The sequence below is a fragment of the Rhinoderma darwinii genome, chromosome 7, assembly GCF_050947455.1.
Source record: "Rhinoderma darwinii isolate aRhiDar2 chromosome 7, aRhiDar2.hap1, whole genome shotgun sequence".
Taxonomy (NCBI): Eukaryota; Metazoa; Chordata; class Amphibia; order Anura; family Rhinodermatidae; genus Rhinoderma; species Rhinoderma darwinii.
Genome location: NC_134693.1, coordinates 18,509,365 through 18,534,920, shown reverse-complemented (window position 1 = coordinate 18,534,920; position 25,556 = coordinate 18,509,365). Strand labels below are relative to the sequence as shown.

Sequence of the window (25,556 nt, the reverse complement as noted above, 5' to 3'; positions counted from 1 at the left end):
AACAAATTTGCCACGTGTAAACGTACCCTAATATATATAGTGACCCCCTGTCCGGCTGAGGCAAGACTGCAATCTGGCCACTTGTTAGGCACGTTATTTAAATGACTGATCACCACACGGTTTCTGCTGGTAAAACTGTGTGTGTCCGCTTACACTGAACAAAGTTTCTGACGGACATTTTCCATTTTCATTTTCGGAATTTCCTCTCATAGTTGCTGTTCATGAGGAACACAGCTCTGTATATATATATATGTACAAATATGTCCTTCCTTACCCTTCCTCTTATCTCAACATATCCTGATAGGTGTGACGTGAGATAACCAGCTTTAAAAAAAACAACATGAGTTTGTGATACTATATCATGAGATGTCTATACTCCGTGTGTCTATGTGTGGCCACCCAGTGGTTGTGATGTGGATTGCAACCTGTCAAGGGCTTTGCTAGCATGTCACGATATTGTATTGAATTTATTTCATGATAAATTGGAGTTCTTAACCTAATTCAAGCAAAAGTAGAAATGGACACATCTGTATGTGCTACAAATATTCCTTCTATCCTCGATTTACATGTCTGAATCTCCGCTGTTTGCCATCTCTCCACTAAGAGGTTAATGTAAATATCAATCAGTAAACCGTTTTGCAGAAACCTGATGATGTCAATTCGATTTGACTTCTTCTCGTTCTCTACAATTCAGCAGTAAAATAATGTTTACTTTCATAATCAGGTTATAGTTTACGAGGTGTCAGATGGAGAGTAACTAATTTACTGGTGGAATTTATGGGGGATACGTTTCCCGGGGAGTAAAACATGTTTGTGTGCTTCTCATATTCATTCAAATCAGTTGCTAGACTGAATCCGTCCTCACCTGCAATCATTACGTTGGCACATTGGTAATTTTAGCCTAATAATAATTTCATGTAATTATCTCCTCATCTGGATGGTCAGGATTGAGCAGATGTTCATAAGAACTTTCAAGGACTAATGACCTTGAATTTGCCCTTTTAAGGAACTAATGACCTTGAACAAATCATGTCGTCCATAGAGCCAGACATTGACCTTGTGATCTGGTGTACATCTTAGGCTCTGTTCCCGTTCGTGAACTACGTTCGGCAAATGTGCCCGGAAAGCTCCCAACACATACGCCAAATGCATCCATAGGGCCCCTTTTTCTTGCTGTATACAATAGTGTACTATTCTATATAGATAGATAAATACAATAGATAAACTTATACTGTGCAGTATACAGTTTTTGACTTTGACAATGGGGCCCAATGGGCCATGTATGCCACTGTGTGTCTATACAGTACCATACATTGCAGCCTTATGTCGAAGATATACTTTGAGAACTCTTCCCTAAGTATACCTCCGATGGAAAGCTAAACTGTGATGTGAACAGAGCCTTAAAGGGGTTTCCCCATAAAGATATTTTATCACCTATTTATAGGTGAAATTCCCCCGAGTCGCCTATCTGAATGGTGCGGAACTGTGTGGGATCTGCTCCATTCACTGTTTATGGGACTGCTAGAGATAGCCGAGTACATCTCTCAGCTCTGCTCCAATTACATAGAGGAATCAGAAATGCTTATTCTCGTGATCGCCGGTGGTCCCAGTCAACCCCCACCGATCATACATTTAGCACCTGTACTGTGGACAGGTGATAAATGATGTTTGTAAGAAAATCCCCATTTAACTGTAGAGAAACTGAATCCACCAAAATTTCAAAAAGTTGCGTGTCCAGGGTATAACGCTTCCATAGACACAAAAATAATTGAACCAAAAATGTACACTCTGGCCAGGGCTTAGAAAAGTGATAGATAACAGAGCATAACTTGAAGCTCTTGGACCCCAATCTGTAACTGGGCCCCTAGCTACCATGTGATATTTATATTATTAGAGCCATCTCATGTGGTAATGGGGCCCTTGGGTCCCTCAAGCACCATGTCTGGGGTACGACCGCTACCTCTTCACCTTCTAAAGCAAAGTGCCTAGTGCTACTGCCGATTATCCAGAAAAAGGCAGCCAAATCCATTTGTTGTAAAGTACAGAGTATTGCCATTCGATAGCAGCCCGGTTCTCTCTTTCTTGCAGCAATCTAGATATTAGAGGGCAATAAGGCATACTGAAGCTTTCATTGTGTCCAATACTCATGGGGATTGCTGTTAATATATTGCTATTGCATTGTAACTGTGCTTACTGGGGGATATTATGGCTGGCTCTAAAATGGGCAATGTGGTTGCTGGGGGTATTGCAGCATGGCAGTGATGGGGGCAATGTGATGATGGGGCATTTTTAGATGGGCATTATAATTGGTATTTATGGGGGTCAATATATCTGGCAATTTATGGTGATATTGTGGCAAGTACTCATGGGAGGCATTATAGCTCGTACTCATGGGGCACTGTGGGTGGAACTTATGTGGGGAAAATGGGGCTTGTACTCATGAGGGATCTGGGGCAGATGTGGCAATCACTGTTATATTGCCGCTGTGACTGACAGTAAAGGGGCAATCTTATGGGTGTGGGTGTACTTTGGCATGTTTATCTTGGGCGATAAAAGAGTTGGTCCTGACCCAACTTGTGACTGCTTAGGCCTACAATAAACAGCAGAGAATTTAATATAAAGGACAAAGTCAATATTCAAATACAGATTTTCAGACTTTCACACAATGCAGAATCTTAAATGCCCCTTATTTATAGACACAAGTACAAAGCCACTAAAATGTCATTTGACATAAGCGTAATATATAATACACATAAAACGCTCGCAGATGTTCTGTAGTCACTGATTTCTGCAGCGGCAACAACAGCATTAATGACTTCAGAGGAACCGTGCTAATAATGAATCTCAGAACTCATTAGGAGAATAAGGATAAAAATATCCATCTATGGAAACATTCGAAAAGACCCCCCAAAAGGGGATATGTCTCTAAGATGGGGGAACCTTTAACTATTTAACTATTAATTATTTAGCATTAACACAGTTTTGTTTTTTTCCATCTACAAAGGTCTTTTAAGATCTGCTGATTATTGTCTTAAGGTCCTCAGGTATCTGTATAGTGGTTTAAGCTTGTTTTATTTCTTATACAGAGCTCCAAATCCCCTGCTTCCCTTCACAAATATATAGAGATAAATTAATAATGTTTGGCTATTTGATGCCACCTCTAGGGGGAGCTTTTGTCTATTTTACTTTTTTTCTGTATTTACTGTACTGGAATGAGGGTATATTACATATGTGAAAATTTAGATACATAGATAGATATGAAGTAGACAGACAGACAGACAGACAGATAGACAGGCAGATAGATAGATAGATAGATAGATAGATAGATAGATAGATAGATAGATAGATAGATAGATAGATAGATAGATAGATAGATAGATAGATAGATAGATAGATATTTCTAAGGAAGATGTCTTTGGGAGATCTGTAGACCTGTTCCTATATAGTAATAAAAGGATATGTATCCTGTGCCGTGTGTGAATCCTGTTTTCGGTATATCATATACTGTCAGAATTTTGTACTCACAGATCTTCCTCTTGGTCTGAGATTTAATATTCCCTTTGAGTAAGAAAACTTTCATGTCCGTAATCCTATGATCTGGACAGAAAAAGTGGTTTGCAACTGGCGTTTCCATTTTGTTGCTTTGTTATGGAGATGAAAATTTCTCTTGTCTTCATCTTCGGTTCTGTCCCTGATTCACAGATCTAACATGGGATATCTGGTAATATTAGAAATTCAAAAGCCCAGATCTGAAATAGACAATATATGTTGAAGGAAAAAAGGACCAAAAATGGCGCTGCTACTCAATAAAAGTAAATATAATGATCAATGATAATGATGTTTTATTGCAATCCAGGCTACGCGTTTCAATGCCGCACCGGCATCTTCATCAGGCCTTATAAACTTTATCATTGATCATTATATTTACTTTTATTGAGTAGCAGCACCGTTTTTGTTCCTTTTTTCCTTCAACATATATTGTCTCTATTACGGTGGCCCTTTGGCTTCACCGGTTGGGATCTCGGCAGCAGCATTCACTCCATACAGCAATTTCAACGCGAATATCCTTCTGCCCTGTGGTGAGCACTCACTTGTAGTTACTGACTGCTACTCCTTGGATTTACTTATACTATGTGGCGCTGTGCTTTTTTTCTTTATTTCTATACCCAGATCTGAAACAGGGAAACAATAGGATCAAACTGATGGTTATTTCATGCTATGGCTGCATAACTGTCTACACATTGGCTGATTTTTATCCAAATTCGATACCAGTCCAGAATGGGAATATTGAGTACTCCTAATGTTGCAAACAGAGATTTTCCTGCATATTATTCATTTTAGGGGCTTCTAAAGATGAGCATATTGCACCAGTTTGATAAGGTGTTCTCTGCTTTGGACAAGCCCTCAGTGTTATAAGGGTCCCTTGTCAATAAACTGATCACAAAGTGGTCCCCTGCGATCAGCTGGAAACCTGGCAGTAAGTGTTTCATTTCTCTGCAGCACCACCACAGGGGAAATAAGGCATTACACTGTGTCCATACATATCAATGGTGTCACGTTGAGTTCGTGGACCCACTGGGCTGTACCGCCTTGGCGGTATAGCAGCTGGCCAACAGGGCGCAGGTAACAGTCTATAGTTTGTATAGGGTACCTGTGGCAGCTCGGACAGTAGCAAGGCAGGCTCGGCTGGGACTAGGCAGCAGGTTAGACGTCAGGCGTGGAGTAGCAGGACAGGCGTGGAATACAGCACAGCATGACTACAGCTCAGCACGGCACTTGACCAGGATAGCACAGGATACAGGTACAGGGAACACTGGGAACTGGAAAACACCAGGAGACCATTTTCATAGACAAACTTTGGATACGACAAACAACGCTCAGGCATTGCAGGGAGGGGCACAGCCCTTCTTATAGCCCAGGGTGCTCTGGGAGCAATCAGCTCAATCTTCCATCTGCGTGCGCTTTGGCTTCTTAAGTCTGGACTGAGCTTGCGAGCGCACCCTGGTGGTCACTGTGGAACAGGACGGCCGTATGTGCAGACATCACTGGAGAGAAGGGCGTCGACTGGATGGAAGGAGTTTGTGGTCAGCGACCACGGACGTTACAAATGGGTTGTCTGTGTAAAGCAGGACAGGACAGGTCCTCCAGAGAAAGAGGCGCTCTATGTAACCGCTCTCCACTCTGTCCAAGAGATGAGGATCCTGAACAGAAGACCCCCCTCTATTAACTCAGAATTTCCTAATAGGGTGTATGAAAATCGGTTTTCTAAACTTGAGAACCCCTTTAACTATATGTATCATGGACATAACAGCCTCACTCCTCTGTTACTCCAATGAACCGAGCTTAAATTACCAAAAAGTTCTGTCCAGTAGAACTACAAGGTGTCCACATGTTGCAGATGTAATACAAACCCTAAAAGGCCGCCATATTACACGGTCGACAAGATTGTAATAGCTATATACAGATAGAGGGGGACTGGTTAGTGTCATTGCACCCCCTTCCTGCAAGATTGGCAGTGATGCAGGACTTGTGTAGAGTTGTATAGCCCCTATAGCACTGCTATCCTCCCTTAATTTACAGAGGTCCTGAACGTGGGCCCCTCACCCTCAATTAACTCAATATTGGGTATTTAAAAATGCGTCTTCGAAACCAGACAACCTAATTTCTCTTGACACCAACCATTATATATCTGAAGGTGGCTATTGAACTAAAAAAAAAAGGTTAGGAACCTCTGGAACAGACTTACCGACTGTCACGGATAGCAGCTGGCCAAACAGGTACAATATAAAGTCTATAGTCCAGGAAGGGTACCTGAGGCAATGTAGACAGTAGCGGTGATTCCGGCTGAAGATGAGGCTCCGGCAGTAGAGAGACACCCAGCGGGATGTGACACAACTCGACTTCAACTCTAGATGGCACAGAGGCACAGTAGCATGGGATACAGGGTACAGGCAGCAGGAACGGGTAACACTGGGAACTGGAAAACACTAGGAGATCATTTGCAAGACAAACTTTAAGTACACAACAACGCTCAGGCAATGATCAAGAGGGCAGAGCCCTTTTTATAGTCCAGCAGCATTCTGGACTGATTGCAGATTTCCTGCAATTTTGCGCGCACTGGCCCTTTAAGGCCGCGCACGTGAGGGCGCGCGCGCCCTGCAGAGGGCAGTCTCAGAACCAGGAAGTGAGTGCCGGCGTCTGTCAGGAGGGAGATGCCGCCGAGAACTCACATGTCCATGGCCGCGGCCGTCAGAGGGTAAGTCAGTACGACGGGCCGCGGCCATAAACGTTACACCGAGACACAAGACACACAACAAATTGGCACACTAATCTATACACTGTACAGGATCTCAAGTTTTTCTTTGTCCCTATATATTGTAACGAGTGACCGGAGACATACTCTATGCTTTACATGGGAGATGTTCCTGGTGGTTCCTCCTATGCACCTCCAATGACTGAGCTCCATTCAATTCAATAGAGCACCAAGGCTATTCATCTCATGGACTTATTTTCCACTGGATTTTGATGACATTAAATGATTAAATATCTGTTTATAAAAGACAAAAAACAAAATCCTGTTTCGTTTCATGGACGTGTATTACAATTTGAAGGCTCATCTCCTCTTATTTTAATAGAGTTGATATTATCCACAGAGCTGCGTCAGTGTGACTGTGTCAGCATGTTCATAATTAGCCTGATATTCGGTCCCATTATATTCTGTTTGTTTGTCTTCCAATTATACGTAATTAAAGAGAGATTGTATCTCAAACAGTTGTCATTAAAATACCAAATCAACAAGGTTAATAAGAGAGTCCTGGGCAGCGTGCTCAAATTAAAATACAGTAACTAATAGATATTACATGTATATATTATATTAAAGTAATCAATAGGTATATATATACTAGTGTGTGTGTGTGTGTGTGTGTGTGTATGTGTGTAACATCCGCTGCCGCGGCCCGTCATTCCTCACATCCTGACACCCGTGACCTTCCTAGGAGATGCCAGCACTCATTTCCGCTCCGCTCTGATGTGGCCTCTAGGGTGCGCGCACGCTCGTGCCTGACCTTAAAGGGCCAGCGCGCGCACATGGAAAATGTTACTAATGTTACTAATCAGCCCTGATCACTCTGGACTATAAAAGGGACCCTGCCCTTTCACTCCTTGCCTGAGCGTTGTTTGTATTCCTATGTTAGTCTTGCAAATGGTCCCTTAGTCCTATCCTGTTCCCAGTGTTCCCGTGCCGTGCTACATGTATCCTGTATCCCGTGCTGTATTTGTTCCTGTGCCCTCTCTAGTGTTGGAGTCGTGTTGTGCCATCTGCTACACCTGCTGTCTTACACCACGTCTGGTGTCATCTGCCACGCCTGGTAACTCCTGCCACGTTTTGCATCACCTGCCGTCTAAATACCATCTGTGCCTAGCCGCTGCTATCTATCTATCTATCTATCTATCTATCTATCTATCTATCTATCTATCTATCTATCTATCTATCTATCTATCTATCTCATATCTATCTATCTATCTATCTATCTATCTATCTATCTATCTATCTATCTATCTATCTATCTATCTATCTATCTATCTCATATCTATCTATCTATCTATCTATCTATCTATCTATCTATCTATCTATCTATCTATCATCTGTCTATCTATCTATCTATCTATCTATCTATCTATCTATCTATCTATCTATCTATCTATCTATCTATCTATCTATCTATCTATCTATCTATCTATCGTAACCAATAGATATTATGTATTACATATATATCATATTACTGTAAACATATGTATATGATACTGCACATATATCATTTTTTATATTTTTTTAGGTAGAGCCATAATTTATTTTATTTCTTTACCTATTTAATTTTTTTTAAAACAAACCCAAACCAATTTGATATTTCATGCACATCAATTAGGTTACTGTATTGCTCTATTAGTCAAGCGGATTCCCAATATAGCGCATATATACATATATGGGCCCATACTGTACCTGAATGTAACCCCTGATTTACATAAGTAATAGGGAGCAAGGGGGTACATACCATAGACGCAGACCAGGCCTTTGGAGAGAGGAGTCACATCTCCTTCGATACTGGTTAGCAAAAACAAAGGCTAGCAAGAACAAAGGAGATTTGCCCCAAGGGTCATGGAAAGAGCCGGCGAAACGGGGGAATAAAGAACAAATACCAGCTGCTCCATTTTTTGTTTTTCAATTCATATATTCAATACAGACTTGTACATTCATTGTGTTATTCCATACAAAGTCCTATTACATACAGAGCTGGCATTAAGGCAATCTCCTCTCAGATCAGGGCACAACACAATGTTTTCGTCCTTCTTTTAGAGTGCCCATATGAATGCCCCTCTTTGTATCCACTGCCCACTGTTAGGTCCCTATTTCTAAATACTAGCGCAGGAACAAATTTCTGGTGATTTCAATGGTTTGAGTTTTTTGTTTTTTTTTGTCATTTTCATAAAATTATTTATTCAATTACAACCAAATCAGCATTTTTTGTATCAGAATGAATATTGTATTTGTATCATACTGAAACCAGATACTATTGTTGCGAGGCGCTTTGTTTTCCGCGCACCGGCACGGCGTATTTAAATTTATTGTTCCATTGTTTTAATCATTGTTCTGTTAGAATCCACAACATAATATGAATATTATATTTCCGCTATGACTGTAAAGAAATGTATATTACAGTCGCAGAAGTCATAAAATTCTGTTTTATGTCAAGAATTAATTTACGGATATTCCCCATCTACACAAGTTCTGAGAAATTTGTGGGCATATGGTGACAGCGCAAGTGACATATGGTCATTGTTATTTAGTTTTATTGCATTAAAATAATATAATTTAAAAGTTATTGGTGCATGTGAGCAAAACATATGTGCCACAATTAGCGACTGTGCTCATTATAGTACTTTTTTATGTGCTTGTTGTGACTTTTTGTGTCTGCAAAGATCTTCCCTTCTATTGAAATTGATTGTCGTACTTTACAGACAGGGGATTATAAATGTAATATTGAGGAATGGGATGCACTATGTATTTATTTAGGCATCATCCTCGCTTGCTTTGCTTGTGCTTGGCAGACGTACGTACAGAGAAAGGGCTGCGCCTCCGGTGCTGGAAACTTGGGGGATGTACCGGCCATGGCCCGCCTTAGGTGTGTGCAAACTGGGCGCATTCGTTCCCCCTGCTGAAAGGGGTGCCACTCATGGACTAACATGCACCCGCAACTTGTGCCATCGCCCCACATTATTAATTGTATAGCAATATTATTTAGACATTGTACCGTACAGTTATTACATTACTTTATGTATGGAGCTGTTATTTGGTCACGGTATGTTGGTATTATTTGAGCACTGTATGGGGAGGTATTTACTTGTGTGGCATTGTACAGTATTATATTTTAGCAGTATATTGTGGTAAGGCCTTTTTTTTGTTTTTTAGGCGACTGTATGGAATATTTATCAGGCCAATGTATGGGACTATTTTTCGGGCACCATACTGTTCGGTGCTTATAATTAGGCACTGTATGACTGTATTTGTACACTCTATTTCAGTATACCATTTTGGGGGCACCAATAGAAGGTACCACACATGACTATGCTTGGCTATCTATGTCAGTCCCATTGACTTTGAATAAAGAGGCAGCGCGTATGTTTGACCGCCGCTCCAATCATACTGCTCCCCACTGTGGTTGTGTGGTTAGGAAAAATTGGGAGCTCGGGACCCCCGTTCTAGCGAATGGTGGGTCACCCAGCGGTAGGGCCCACAGTGATCTGACATTGATCACCTACCTTGTGGATATGTGATAATTGTCGATCTTGGCAAAACCTCTATAATGCTCATGTACACATTACATATTACAACACTATACAAACCATAATACAGTACGGCATTCATAAAAATCTATGGAGCCTTACTGACCTCTGTATTTCATACAAAGGCATACAGAAGTCGAAAATTTGTGGCATGCTCCATGGGATGCCCAATTATAAAGATATTCTTTAGAACACGGTGCCATACAGAGGCACAGAGGTGGACATACTATTGGTGCAACCTGTGCAGCCACACGAGGGCCCAGTAGGTAAGTGGGCCAACTACCACCTTAAAAACAGCTAGCAGCTTCCTACTGTCTCCATCTCACAACTACTGGTGGATTGTTAGAGAGAAACATAAGGGGATTCTCTATGATGAGCTATTAGAGAGCATGAATCCCATATACTGTACTTGCACAGGGGCCCTCTGCCGTCTGTGTCCGCCCAGGCAGAGGCACCATATAGCGGCACATGGAGCCATAGGAACTATGTCATTTTGCCATTGAAAGGTGTTATTATTTGGGCAGTATAAGGCTCAATTATTCAGGAGATACTGGTGGTACAACTGCACTCATCATTTTCCTACTCCCCAAAAATTGGACACGGGCCTCCATCAATCTTGATCATGCCCTCTTGATTTATTATTTTTGAAAAATGTGCTTAAAATGTGAAGAAAAAAAAAATATTTTTATATAATTTGTTTTTCATCTGTTTATATTACTTTTTTTTTTCAGATGACAATGAATGTCAAAATGCCACCTACATCTGCGGAGATCATGCAAACTGCACCAACACCAAAGGCAACTACTACTGTATGTGTGCGCCGGGCTACGCTTCCAGCAGCGGTCTGGAGAGATTTATGACCAATGATGGAACGTTCTGCCGGGGTAAGCGGCTATGCTTTTTTTATAAGTCTCCTACACATTTATTCTTCCTAATCCATAGTCTAACTGATCAATTATTAATCTTAATTAATACTATTATTAATATTATCCAATCCAATTTTATGGTCCGACCCGGGGAATAAATGAGCATTCGGGGAGCAATAGATCACATTGTAAAACACTTACATCGTGCCAGTCTGGAGGCATTGATATTCCATGCAGCATCTTTATGGGTCTTTCATAAATCTGCTGCTTTTTTGCATCAATGTTGCAGCAGGATTACACATGAAAAGTATTAGCAAGTGACACCATTGTATATTGCCAGGGGTTTTAATATTTTACAATTGAGGCCTTTGAAGTGAGAATTTTCAGCACATCTGGAGGACAGATGGTATTCTTATTACATGATATGTTATATTTTGCTAATGCATTAAGATCTGCTCCTCCGAGTATTGGCCCGTCAATTCAATATTAACAGTTTTCACATCAAGAGAAAAAAAACAACTTTCATATATTACAAAACCAAGACCTTAATAAATAATTGAATAGTTATGGAAGCTTTCTGCATCCCAAATCCCCCCGCAGATAGATTATTGTTTTTTTTCTTATTATAAAACCAAATATCAAACAGGAGTTTTGATACAAGTAACCCAGGCTACTGATGTAGCAGAGCTGAGTTTTTCAACTGTTCATCATTACTATTGACTTGTATAGTGCCGTCACATTCTGTAGCGCTGCATAAGTGAAACACAAATACAATTAGAAACAAATTTAGATTAACAAAGCAAATACATTATTACAGGATATAATAGGGCAAAGAAACATACATTGCCTTCAGAACATTCAATCTAAAGGATAAGCGATGGAAACAAACGGTTTAGCATAAAGGAGATTTATGAAAACTAGTGCGATAGATAGATAGATAGATAGATAGATAGATAGATAGATAGATAGATAGATAGATAGATAGATAGATAGATAGATAGATAGATAGATAGATAGATAGATAGATAGATATGAGAGTAGATAGATAGATAGATAGATAGATAGATAGATAGATAGATAGATAGATAGATAGATAGATAGATAGATAGATAGATAGATAGATAGATAGATAGATAGATAGATAGGAGATAGATAGATAGATAGATAGATAGATAGATAGATAGATAGATAGATAGATAGATAGATAGATAGATAGATAGATAGATAGATAGATATTCAACATTTGAAAACTGGTCTTGACCTAGTCCTGCTAACACAACTGAAATTATCCTGACCTAGTCCTGCTCACATAGCTGATATTCTGTTATAATGTATCAGTGTAGGTTAGAACTATTAGCCTAGAGTCCAGGAAAGAAATTTGTGCTTTGTTTAGGATTGCCTAGATCAGGGCCGACCTTGTATAATATGATGCCCTGTGTGGCTTCTTCTGATAGGATATAATGTCATTCAGTGTAAAAAATATTGTTACAAAGTGCCTAATTATCATCACCATACAATATGGTGCCAAAATAACAGTGCCATATATTGGCCAAATAATACTTCCATACAGTTACCTACATAACAATGCTATACAGTGCCATTATAGACTAAAAACATATTATACTGCACAGTGCTTAAGAACCAGTGCCAAACATTGTAAATACCCCCATACACTGCTCAGATACCATCATACAGTGCTCAAATAATACCCCTATACAGTGCTCAAATAATACCAACATACATTGCTCGAATAGTACCCCCATACAAGTGCTCAAATATTACATACATATAGTGCTCAAATACTATCACCATACGGTGCCCAAATAATATCAACATACAGTGCTCAAATACCATCATACAGTGCTCGAAAAATACTCCTATACAGCGCCCAAATAATACCAACATACAGTGCTCATATAATACCAACATAGAGTGCTCAAATAATGCCAACATACAGTGCTCAAATAATACCCCAAATACAGTGCTCAAATAATTCCATCATACAGTGCTCAAATACCATCATGCAGTGCTGAAATAATACCAACATAAAGTGCTGAAAAAATACAACCATACGGTGGCCAAATAATATCAACATACGGTGCTCAAATACCATCATACAGTGCTCAAATAATACTCCTATACAGCGTCCAAATAATACCTACATACAGTGCTCATATAATACCACCATACAGTGCCCAAATAATACTCCTATACAGCGCCCAAATAATACCTACATACAGTGCTGAAATAATACCAACATACAGTGCTGAAATAATACCACCATATGGTGCCCAAATAATGTCAACACACAGTGCTCAAATACCATCATACAGTGCTCAAATAATACTCCTATACAGCGCCCAAATAATACCTACATACAGTGCTCAAATACCATCATACGGTGCTCAAATAATACTACCATATGGTGCCCAAATAATATCAACATACGGTGCTCAAATACCATCATACAGTGCTCAAATAATACTCCTATACAGCACCCAAATAATACCTACATACAGTGCTAAAATAATACCTACATACAGTGCTCATATAATACCAACATAGAGTGCTCAAATAATACCAACATATAGTGCTCAAATAATACCCCAAATACAGTGCTCAAATAATTCCATCATACAGTGCTCAAATAATACTCCTATACAGCGCCCAAATAATACCAACATACAGTGCTCAAATAATACCACCATACGGTGCCCAAATAATATCAACATACGGTGCTCAAATACCATCATACAGTGCTCAAATAATACTCCTATACAGCGCCCAAATAATACCTACATACAGTGCTCAAATAATAACCCATACAGTGCTCAAATAATACCCCATATAGTGCTCAAATACTACCCCCATACAGTGCTCAAATAATACCCCATACAGTGCTCAAATACTACCCCAATTCAGTGCTCAAATACCATCATACAATGCTCAAATAATACCCCCATACAGTGCCCAAATAATAGCTCCATGCATAGAGTAATGTAATAACAATGATACACAATGTCTAAAACAAACTCCCATACAAATAATATTAAATTGATTGGTAGGCACAAGCCTCGGGTATCGTATGTTTAAGACCATGTGTGGCGCCCCCTTCAGCAGGGGTAACTGATGCGCCAACCCCTATGGTCAGCCCTGCCGAGAATGCTCTATTCTGTAATCTACTGCATTCATTTTTGTGAACTAACAAGTGGTTCCAAACCCAAGAATAAAAAGCTACGAAAGTCTGAGAATTACTATTTGGCAAAGGGTGAAGAATTGGGAGGGGGTAGTGCCACACAAAACTTTGGACTTCAAACATATAGTGGCAGTAAAATCAATAACAATACTTTGCAAATCATTTTATTGTTTCTGAATGGGGAAAACTTTTTCGACCCAATTCGGTGGATGCGCAATAGTTCACGCTCCTCTGGACAGGACAGAAATGAGTTGGCCGGCAAAGCTGAAATGTTCCAAGGATAAAGTATAACGCTGACACATTAAAAAAGTCAAATGGGTAATGGGGGAACGTATTACTAGAGGAAAGGACTCAACATGAGGGAATGGATTGCTGGAGAACTCTACGAACCTGATCCCAATGTTGACATGCAATAGATTCTTTTACATCTCTCCGAGCCTGGTATTAACGGGACTATTCTTCATCCCTCCACCCATAAATACCTTTATTAACTTCTTGGGCCGTCTGCTTTCTTATGAGCTCAAAGTGACTTCAGTACTGATTGCAGACTGCACTTCATCCTCACAAAGCGAAATCAATACTTCATTGACGCGAGGAATCCACAGTACGTTGCATTCTTTTCGCCGTTGTGCAATTTTCCCCAGCTAAGACCATACCAAGAGTGGAATCATTGAACGTATTCTGAAAACTACACTTGATAGTATTATACTGATGCAGCAGAGCTGATTTTGTCAATGCAGCAGGGCTGAGTTTGTCACTTGGCACTGGGAGCGATGCCATTATCCTGCGTTACCTGTGGTTTACTACTGCATTATCTTAAAGGAAATGTATCACTATATTTATTTGTACAAATTTAAAGTGTATCCTGCAGCATAGTCTTTTATTCTAATTTCTTTTTTTTTTTCTGATTGTAAATTTTACTTTATTCCATTTGCTTTACATGATTATTATTGGGGTAGTCGTCTTGCCTGAGTTGCTGAGATTTGCATTACAGCAGGTACTTGGACATCTGAGAAAAAAACCTTACTGATTGACTTATATAGGAGAGTGTAGTGGGCATGCTCTGTGTTATGTGCAGAGGTCACTGTGCAGGGAGGGGAGGAGGGGAGCTGTCGCCATCACCTATTGCCAATAGGGTGACCCTTTGCTTTCTGCCTTCAGCTTTTTAATACAGGCGTTAGCTTTCATTGTAATCCTGCCCCCAGTGTACACAGCACAAGCTGAAAAAAAAATTAAAGACATTTTCAACCTATTGTGAGGGCTCAGTGGATAATGTAAAAACTGGGATATTCCCAGATTTATAATTTTTTAAACATAGATAGGGATGTGGTAAATAAAATCAAAACACGTTTAAATTTTTTTGAAAAACATAAATAAATAATAAATTCATTAAATATCTAATAAATGATAACAAATAAAATTAGAATCTAAATAAATAAATATAGACATAAATAAATAGAATTTAAATACAATTATAATAAATAAAACCTTTGATTATGGCCTCGTGCACACGGCCGGGTTGATTATGCTCCATAATTTCCGGCACATTTCAACGGCACAGACACCGATCCGTAGCGATACAGAAAGGTGTGCACGGCCAATAAAACCGGGCGGGTCCGTAATTGCTGACCGTATTACGGACCGCAATTACGGAGATTTTTTACGGTCGTGTGCATGGGGCCTTAAGCTGTATAAATAGTTCAGTGCCTGAATGCAGATATTTTACCATTGCAACTTTACCTTTTCTACTATAAGAACGGGGGAAAAAATGCACACAGAACGCGGTTCAGTTCTTCGGGTCAACTTATTGAAACTTATGAAATTCTCCAGACTGTTATTTTTGTTACTCGACTGTTTTAATGCAATAGATCTGGAAAATATGAATAAACAGTCGGTTTTAATGGTTTTGACTGCACAGCTCAAGTCATTGTAATTCTCTATGACTCACTGTATAGAGAACTTCCTGTCAGAGGAAGCCCCCAAATTATTGACATTCCTTTACAGAAATCTAAAAATATTCTGGTTTAATTTTACAGTGGCTATTTCTAGTAATTATTAGAATCCCATTGAATATTTATATAAATTGGATATATTGTAGGTGACAATATTTTGAGAATATTTACTGTGGGGACGCTATCACACCATGTTTTTTTTTATACACTTTTTTGAAGAAAAATGTTTTTCAAAAACATACATTGTGGCAAATGTACCTATCTCTGAAAGGCGTTGTAAGGGAAAGGCTGGGTTCACACTACCTATTTTCAGACATAAACAAGGCGTATTATGCCTCGTTTTACGTCTGAAAATAGGGCTACAATACGTCGGCAAACATCTGCCCATTCATCTGAATGGGTTTGCCGACGTACTGTGCAGACGACCTGTCATTTACGCGTCGTCGTTTGACAGCTGTCAAACGACGACGCGTAAAAATACAGCCTCGTCAAAAGAAGTGCAGGACACTTACATACATTATATGCGGGACACTTATATACATTATATGCAGGACACTTATATACATTATATGTAGGACACTTATATACATTATATGCAGGACACTTATATACATTATATGCGGGACACTTATATACATTATATGCGGGACACTTGTATACATTATATGCGGGACACTTATATACATTATATGCAGGACACTTATATACATTATATGCAGGACACTTATATACATTATATGCGGGACACTTCTATACATTATATGCAGGACACTTATATACATTATATGCAGGACACTTACATACATTATATGCGGGACACTTATATACATTATATGCAGGACACTTATATACATTATATGCAGGACACTTATATACATTATATGCGGGACACTTATATACATTATATGCAGGACACTTATATACATTATATGCAGGACACTTATATACATTATATGCAGGACACTTATATACATTATATGCAGGACACTTATATACATTATATGCGGGACACTTATATACATTATATGCAGGACACTTATATACATTATATGCGGGACACTTATATACATTATATGCAGGACACTTATATACATTATATGCAGGACACTTATATACATTATATGCGGACACTTATATACATTATATGCAGGACACTTATATAAATTATATGCAGGGTACTTATATACATTATATGCAGGACACTTATATACATTATATGCGGGACACTTATATACATTATATGCAAGACACTTATATACATTATATGCGGGACACTTATATACATTATATGCAAGACACTTATATACATTATATGCGGGACACTTATATACATTATATGCAGGACACTTATATACATTATATGCAGGACACTTATATACATTATATGCAGGACACTTATATACATTATATGCGGGACACTTATATACATTATATGCAGGACACTTATATACATTATATGCAGGACACTTATATACATTATATGCGGGACACTTATATACATTATATGCAGGACACTTATATACATTATATGCAGGACACTTATATACATTATATGCAGGACACTTATATATATTATATGCAGGACACTTATATACATTATATGCAGGACACTTATATACATTATATGCAGGACACTTATATACATTATATGCAGGACACTTATATACATTATATGCAGGACACTTATATACATTATATGCAGGACACTTATATACATTATATGCAGGACACTTATATACATTATATGTAGGACACTTATATACATTATATGCAGGACACTTATATACATTATATGCAGGACACTTATATACATTATATGCAGGACACTTATATACATTATATGCAGGACACTTATATACATTATATGCAGGACACTTATATACATTATATGCGGGACACTTATATACATTATATGCAGGACACTTATATACATTATATGCGGGACACTTATATACATTATATGCTGGGCACTTATATACATTATATGCAGGACACTTATATACATTATATGCAGGACACTTATATACATTATATGCAGGACACTTATATACATTATATGCGGGACACTTATATACATTATATGCAGGACACTTATATACATTATATGCGGGACACTTATATACATTGTATGCGGGACACTTATATACATTGTATGCGGGACACTTATATACATTATATGCGGGACACTTATATACATTATATGCGGGACACTTATATACATTATATGCGGGACACTTATATACATTATATGCAGGACACTTATATACATTATATGCAGGACACTTATATACATTATATGCAGGATACTTATATACATTATATGCAGGACACTTATATACATTATATGCAGGACACTTATATACATTATATGCAGGACACTTATATACATTATATGCAGGACACTTATATACATTATATGCAGGACACTTATATACATTATATGCAGGACACTTATATACATTATATGCCGGACACTTATATACATTATATGCGGGACACTTACATACATTATATGCAGGACACTTATATACATTATATGCAGGACACTTCTATACATTATATGCAGGACACTTATATACATTATATGCGGGACACTTATATACATTATATGCAGGACACTTATATACATTATATGCAGGACACTTATATACATTATATGCGGGACACTTACATACATTATATGCAGGACACTTATATACATTATATGCAGGACACTTATATACATTATATGCAGGACACTTATATACATTATATGCGGGACACTTATATACATTATATGCAGGACACTTATATACATTATATGCGGGACACTTATATACATTATATGCGGGACACTTATATACATTATATGCGGGACACTTATATACATTATATGCAGGACACTTCTATACATTATATGCAGGACACTTATATACATTATATGCAGGACACTTATATACATTATATGCAGGACACTTCTTTCAGACGTAATTTGAGCCGTTCTTCATTGAACTCAATAAAGAGCAGCTCAAAATTTACGGCTGTCAGAGAAGCCTCGCAAAATGCGAGGAGGAGCAATTACGTCTGAAACGAGGCAGCTGTTTTCTCCTGAAAACAGTCTGTCTTTTCAGACGTAAAAGCCTGCTACCGTGTGCACATACCCTTACAGTATGGTTTCTACATCGTATCAGCAACAGGTCACAATTTTTTTTTACCCACACCCAGAAATGAGTGACCAATGGTCGTTCTTCAGGTCTAGTAGTAGTATGCCAATGCAATGCTTCAAATCTTGAGGGCGAAAAGGTCCAAGAGTTTTCACACCTCTGGGAAGAAGTCCTTTTGTTTTTGCTAAGGACCTCATGTCCCTGTCTCTGATACCATTTTGAGCTTGCTACTTGCCCCCACTCTACCAACCAAACTGTAAGTTATTAAATGAAATTTTCATACACCATATAAGAAAAATCTGGGTTAATAGAGGGGATCCTCTGTTCAGGATTCTCACCTCTTGGCCAGAGTGAAGAGCAGTTACAACGAGTGTCTCTCGTTTTGGAGGACCTGCCCTGCATTACATGGATATCCCGTTGATATGAATGAACACTGTGTAATGCTTCATTTCCCCTGTGGTGGCGCTGCAGGGAAATAGAATACTTATTGCCAGGTTTCCGCACAAATTACAGATGATCGCTGGGGATCCAGAAGGGGGACACTTTGGACAATCCCAACTTGTTAGAAGAGTCCCTTGACTATAAGGAGATCACAAATATAATGAAATGCCTGTGGAGTGTTTTTTACATTTTTTACCTATCGACTTTCCACTGTATTTAGCTTCACATCCACTTTTTCTCCAGACATATTGTCATGATGTATTATGGCAGCTTTATAAAACCTCAACCATTTTTGCTCTCATTATTAAACCTATCTATCTCCATACTTTACGTGAGTGTCTATTTGTTTGCGATTTATCCTCCGGCTCAGTCTACAATTATCCACCAATAACCGTATGTGACAACTCATAAGAAAAACTTCCTACTTTGTCTAAGTTATGGATTTTCCTATTCTAATTACAAACATTAGTAAGTAGAGACATCTTTTCAGGGGGTTTATGAGAAATGAATATTAGTGTCAGCAGCTGAATTCAGAGATATCTAAAAATGTTTCAGTCTCCTCCTTATCCTCTTGAAACAGAATATTGTGATGTGGGAAACATTTAATTGTTTTGTTTTTTTCTAATCTACACCTCATTGACAGGGGGAGAAAGACTAAATTTTCTTGCGGACGATGTTTCTTTTTTTTATATCTTATAAAATTGCAATTCTGGGTCTTTGCCACCGGCCATTGACTAACAAGGGGGAGTAGAGGGATTAACAATCTGTAAATATGTCATTAAACTCCGATTTGTCATGGTATTTGCAGATATAGATGAATGCAGCGAAAACAAGTGTGGCGACCATGCTCAGTGTGAAAATACCCCCGGGGGGTACAATTGCTCATGTCTGAAAGGTTATCACTCGTCCTCAGGAAGTTTGCACTTTAAAGCAAATGATGGGACTTACTGTCAAGGTGAGTGCTGGAAATAATATTCCATCTTTTTATGTCATTTAATTACTACATCAACTTTACAAAAGGAAGGATTTTCCTGCAGGTTACATTCCAGATAATTACACTTAGAAAGTATAATAGGTAACAAAAAGGTATTATTGCACTTTCCGAAATAGTTTTAATTGTGTAGATAGAAAAAAAAGTAGAGGAAACATAGACTTGAAGTTGGACTGAAATGAAATATTTTTGATATTTTGTAGGAAACTATTGTGGTACTGGCCAAGTTCTACTCTTTTTTAGCCTAATGCGGATCATAGATGTCATGTAAGGCCCTGTTCACATCAGCGCTGCTTTCCATTGAGGGGTTCCATCAGAGCTTTCCGTTGTGGGAACCCCTCAACAGAAAGGCAAACGGAAACCTTAGCTTCCATTTGCATCACCGTTGATCTCAATGGCGACGGAAATTTTGCTTATGGTTTCCGTTTGTTACCGTTGTCACAGCGTTCCGTTGTTTTGATGGAATCAATAGCGCAGACGACTCAACCACCTGCAGTCGCTATTAGTTGGGTTGTCCCGCACATTTTAGGACGATCAACTATCTAATCTCTGGTTGTCACGGCAGAACCGTGTGCTGGGAGCATGTGTGGAGGCATGTATCACGGAGCCATAGGCACTTTGCGTGCTGCCATATGGCGCTTCTAGATGGTGTCGAATTATGGAGATATTCTAACCTTAAAGCAATGCTCTATAATACGGCATAAGATGGAACATGACACTTTCTCATATGAACTCTGTATTCTTCTATATGAAATGTTAAGTATTATATGGAACTTGGGCGGGGGTTCAATAGGACATATAGGAAAATATTAGGAATACTAATGTTACTGTCATATTATTCAAATGCCAAAAAGATCACCACCAATTCTAGTAAATCTATTATTATTATTATTATTATTATTATTATTTTTAGTAGTAGCAGTAGTAGTAGTAGTAGTAGTAGTAGTAGTAGTAGTAGTAGTAGCAGTAGTAGTAGTAGTAGTAGTAGTAGTAGTAGTAGTAGTAGTAGTAGTAGTAGCAGTAGTAGTGGTAGTAGTGGTAGTAGTGGTAGTAGTGGTAGTAGTAGTAGTAGTAGTAGTAGTAGTAGTAGTAGTAGTAGTAGTAGTGGTAGTAGTGGTAGTAGTAGTAGTAGTAGTAGTAGTAGTAGCAGTAGTAGCAGTAGTAGTAGTAGTAGTAGTAGTAGTAGTAGTAGTAGCAGTAGTAGTAGTAGTAGTAGTGGTAGTAGTAGTAGTAGTAGTAGTAGTAGTAGTAGCAGTAGTAGCAGTAGTAGTAGTAGTAGTAGTAGTAGTAGTAGTAGTAGTAGTAGTAGTAGTAGTAGTAGTGGTAGTAGTAGTAGTAGTAGTAGTAGTAGTAGTAGTAGTAGTGGTAGTAGTGGTAGTAGTAGTAGTAGTAGTAGTAGTAGTAGTAGTAGTAGCAGTAGTAGTAGTAGTAGTAGTAGTAGTAGTAGTAGTAGTAGTAGTAGTGGTAGTAGTGGTAGTAGTGGTAGTAGTAGTAGTAGTAGTAGTAGTAGTAGTAGTAGTAGTAGTAGTAGGAGTAGTAGTAGTAGTAGTAGCAGTAGTAGTAGTAGTAGTAGTAGTAGTAGCAGTAGTAGTAGTAGTAGTAGTAGTAGTAGTAGTAGTAGTAGTAGCAGTAGTAGTAGTAGTAGTAGTAGTAGTAGTAGTAGTAGTAGTAGTAGCTGTAGTAATATCAATAATTGAATGCCTCTGCAATAAGAGCTAAGTAAGCTGTTATGTCTTATAGACATATTCTAAGAATTCAAAAAAATAATAATTAAGCAGTGGCCATAAAATTGACCTAACCTCTGTATATCTGTCATTTGCACCTTGTTTTACTTTTTCTTGGTAGGCCATGTTAAGAATATAAGATATAGAGCTCTGTTATGTACATAACTAGATTAGTTCCACCGATCCAGTGAAAAACACACATAGATTATAAAGTCATTTCAATTAATCTAAGTATACAAACGTAGATTTCCACATAAAAAAAAAAAAGGCTTGCTATACCATATCTCACCATTTGGTGTGCTGTTAAGATGACATATGTGCCTGTGCATCAGCAACCATGAAGCATATTTATTTGGCACAAGTAATACATTGCTCTATAGCGCCACCTAGTGGCAACAATTTTGAGAAACTTTACATTTTCCATACTGCAAAGCAGAACTAGCAGAATGTTAATGTGTCAGAAAGCAGAAAAGAAATGAGGTCACTTTGTGTTGAATAATTGAATACTACTGCAATCTAGACACAATTACAGAATTCAGTATTTTATAGTTTATTTCTTAATATAATTTTTTTTTCTTTATAGAAAATGTAAGGATTAAGTGTCATCTGGATGATCAGTGCATTTCCAAAACCATTAATCAAACAGTCAGCAGGGTAAGTATGGCTAAGAATATTGTCTAGTGCTTCAGTTTGCTCTTGGTGAATCAGTACTAAAGAAAAAGTTAATGTCCAAGCTATTGAGCTAAAAATGGAATACACCTTCTTATCTCTATATGATGACATCCTCTATGTACCAGATCTATGTATACTAATAATGAGGTATACAAACAGGGTATAAATACTTGATGTGGCTGTCTGTATTACAAATCACATCTTCAAATACCATATTAAGGCTATTAGTTTCTAAATGAGGGAGGTCCTTGATTCTCTATGCCTCATCTTTTAGCCAGAGCAGAAAACGGATATAAAGAGAGTCGTCTCTTGCATTGGAGGACTCAACACATCTGTGCATTACACCGACAGGCCATTGATTTCAATAGACAGTTGTAATGCTTTATTTCTCCTGTGGTGGAACTGCAGGGGAATTGAACATTTGTTGCTTAACTCCCCCTGCAGATTACATCTGATCACTGGGGTCCCAGCAGGGTCACACCCTGTAATCAGTTTATACAGAAAACCTTTTAACAAATAGCGTGTATCAAAAGAGAAGAACTCCAGTTAAGCATAAATTTACTGCAGTAATGCATATGTTCTGTTTAATAAGTATTACATACCTCCACATATTGTACGCTTAATTCTCTTCTTAGCCCTCTTGCACACGACCGAGTGTAACTTGGGCCATTTTTCACGGCATCTGAGTGGCACCCAATAGTTTTCACAGACCCATTCCATTCAGTGAGTGAATCGGGTCCGTGAAAATGGACCCGACTCTCTGATCCGTGGAAAAATAGAACATGTCCTATCTTTCCATGGATCATGGACTCGGGCGGCACACAAGGTTGCGTGCAAGTGCCCTTAGAGTTTCCCATAGTGTTTACTGAAGGGCCTAACAACTATGATTCATGTGAGGCCTGCATTTCAGTACCTCATGCCTTGTATGCGTAATGAAGTGGTCACAGGAACTTATATCTGCTATACAGTAAACTGCCTCTCCATGTTATACGGCCATGGTTTAGGTTCCTCTCACAGAGGCAGCAGAAAGCGTGAAATTACGGCATGAACATGCAAGACAAGGGGGAAAAGAGCAGGAACAGGAATGATCCTAAGTTATATGCTATCTGTGTACTGAAAGGGGGGCTCGATGGAGACATTGGGGCAGATTTATTAATACTGTCTAAAATATAATCAATAAATAAAGACTTTTTTAGTAGTTTTTTTTTCTAAATACATACATTTTTTGTCCTACATGTACACATGTATACATGTATATTGTATTGTTAGATATGTCTAAACAGGCATCTTCATAGGACAGCTCAAGTGGCCTCACTTAGGACCCGGGTTTCCCCTAGAAGGCCCTATTGAGACAACAGGGAAACTTGGCCGTGTGACGGACGTTTTTTTAATGGCCGTCACACGGCTGCATTGAAATCAAACCATATCTATGGGGCTATTCACATGGCTGTTGTATTTTTACGGACCATGTGAACGGCCCTGGAAAAAATAGGACATGTCCTATTTTTGCCCTTTTTCATGGGTCCCTCAATAGACTCAAGTTATGAGGGATCCGTGAAAACGGGTCCCGAATGGGTGCAAATCGGCCGTGAAAAACTGCAGTTTTTCATGGACATTTTGAATTTGACACCCGCTCGTCTGAATAAAGCCTTAAACTGACAGCTCTACCGATTAAGCATGACGGTGGGTTGACAAAGGGACCCTCCTTCCCTTTTTGGTGCCACTATTGATCGAATGGAGTTAAACAATCGGGATTGGAGATTTCCCTGATCCTGGCCATTGCCCTGAGGTGGCAGCTGTCAATCAAAGCCTCCGGTCTGCAACGGAACTTGTTGCTGAATTTTTTTTGCTTCCAAAACTTTAATGAATGTGTTATTACATTACCCAGGTTGTATGAACAGTAATGCAGCAACACTAATTGCAAGAATTGCTACATTTATACATCTACAAAATACCAAGACATTTCAGAATGGCAGTGAACCCGCTCCCTCTCATCTCTCCATCTCTAATTTAGGTCAACAATATAAAAGAGCCAATAGCTATTCTAAAAGAAATTCAGAAAAGTACGGCCAGAGAGCTCCTGCCCGTGGATGTGATTTCCTACATTGAAGTGCTCGCTGCTTCTTCTCCACTGCTAAGCACTTTAAATAAGACAGCACCAAACAAAGAGGCTCTCACTAATACCACCATTACAGTAAGTGATTCAGGCTTGCATTTCTGTTTAAAGAGTGAATAGTAAATGGCAATGTGAGCTGTAATAAGGCCATTCTTTATTCCGATTGACAGACTTTTGTTAACACCGTGAACAACTTTGTTGAAAAGGATAAAATTGCAGTTTGGAAGAAGTTAACAGATGAGAGCAGAAGAAAAAGTATAACAAAACTTCTACACACAACCGAGCAGCTGGCGCTAGATATGTCACTGAACTTCCAGAAAACGACCCAGCTTGATGTTGATGCCAGTGATATGGGTGAGAGAAGAATTCTTCTAAGTTTTATCTATCTATCTCATATCTATCTATCTATCTATCTATCTATCTATCTATCTATCTATCTATCTATCTATCTATCTATCTATCTATCTATCTATCTATCTATCTATCTATCTATCATCTATCTATCTATCTATCTATCTATCTATCTATCTATCTATCTATCTATCTATCTATCTATCTATCTATCTATCTATCTATCTATCTATCTATCTCTCATATCTATCTATCTATCTATCT

The 25,556-nt window shown here is 38.5% G+C and overlaps 1 protein-coding gene across 1 annotated transcript in view; it reads left to right on the top strand.

Annotated features, from left to right (window-relative positions):
* Nucleotides 1-25,556, top strand: part of ADGRL4 (adhesion G protein-coupled receptor L4) — a 139,900-nt gene that overhangs the window by 33,349 nt on the left and 80,995 nt on the right. Inside the window, exons 3-7 of the mRNA XM_075832889.1 lie at nucleotides 10,572-10,724; nucleotides 20,247-20,393; nucleotides 22,737-22,807; nucleotides 24,840-25,019; nucleotides 25,112-25,295. Coding sequence (XP_075689004.1) covers nucleotides 10,572-10,724; nucleotides 20,247-20,393; nucleotides 22,737-22,807; nucleotides 24,840-25,019; nucleotides 25,112-25,295 — 735 coding nt within the window. The remainder of the gene's footprint in view (nucleotides 1-10,571; nucleotides 10,725-20,246; nucleotides 20,394-22,736; nucleotides 22,808-24,839; nucleotides 25,020-25,111; nucleotides 25,296-25,556) is intronic.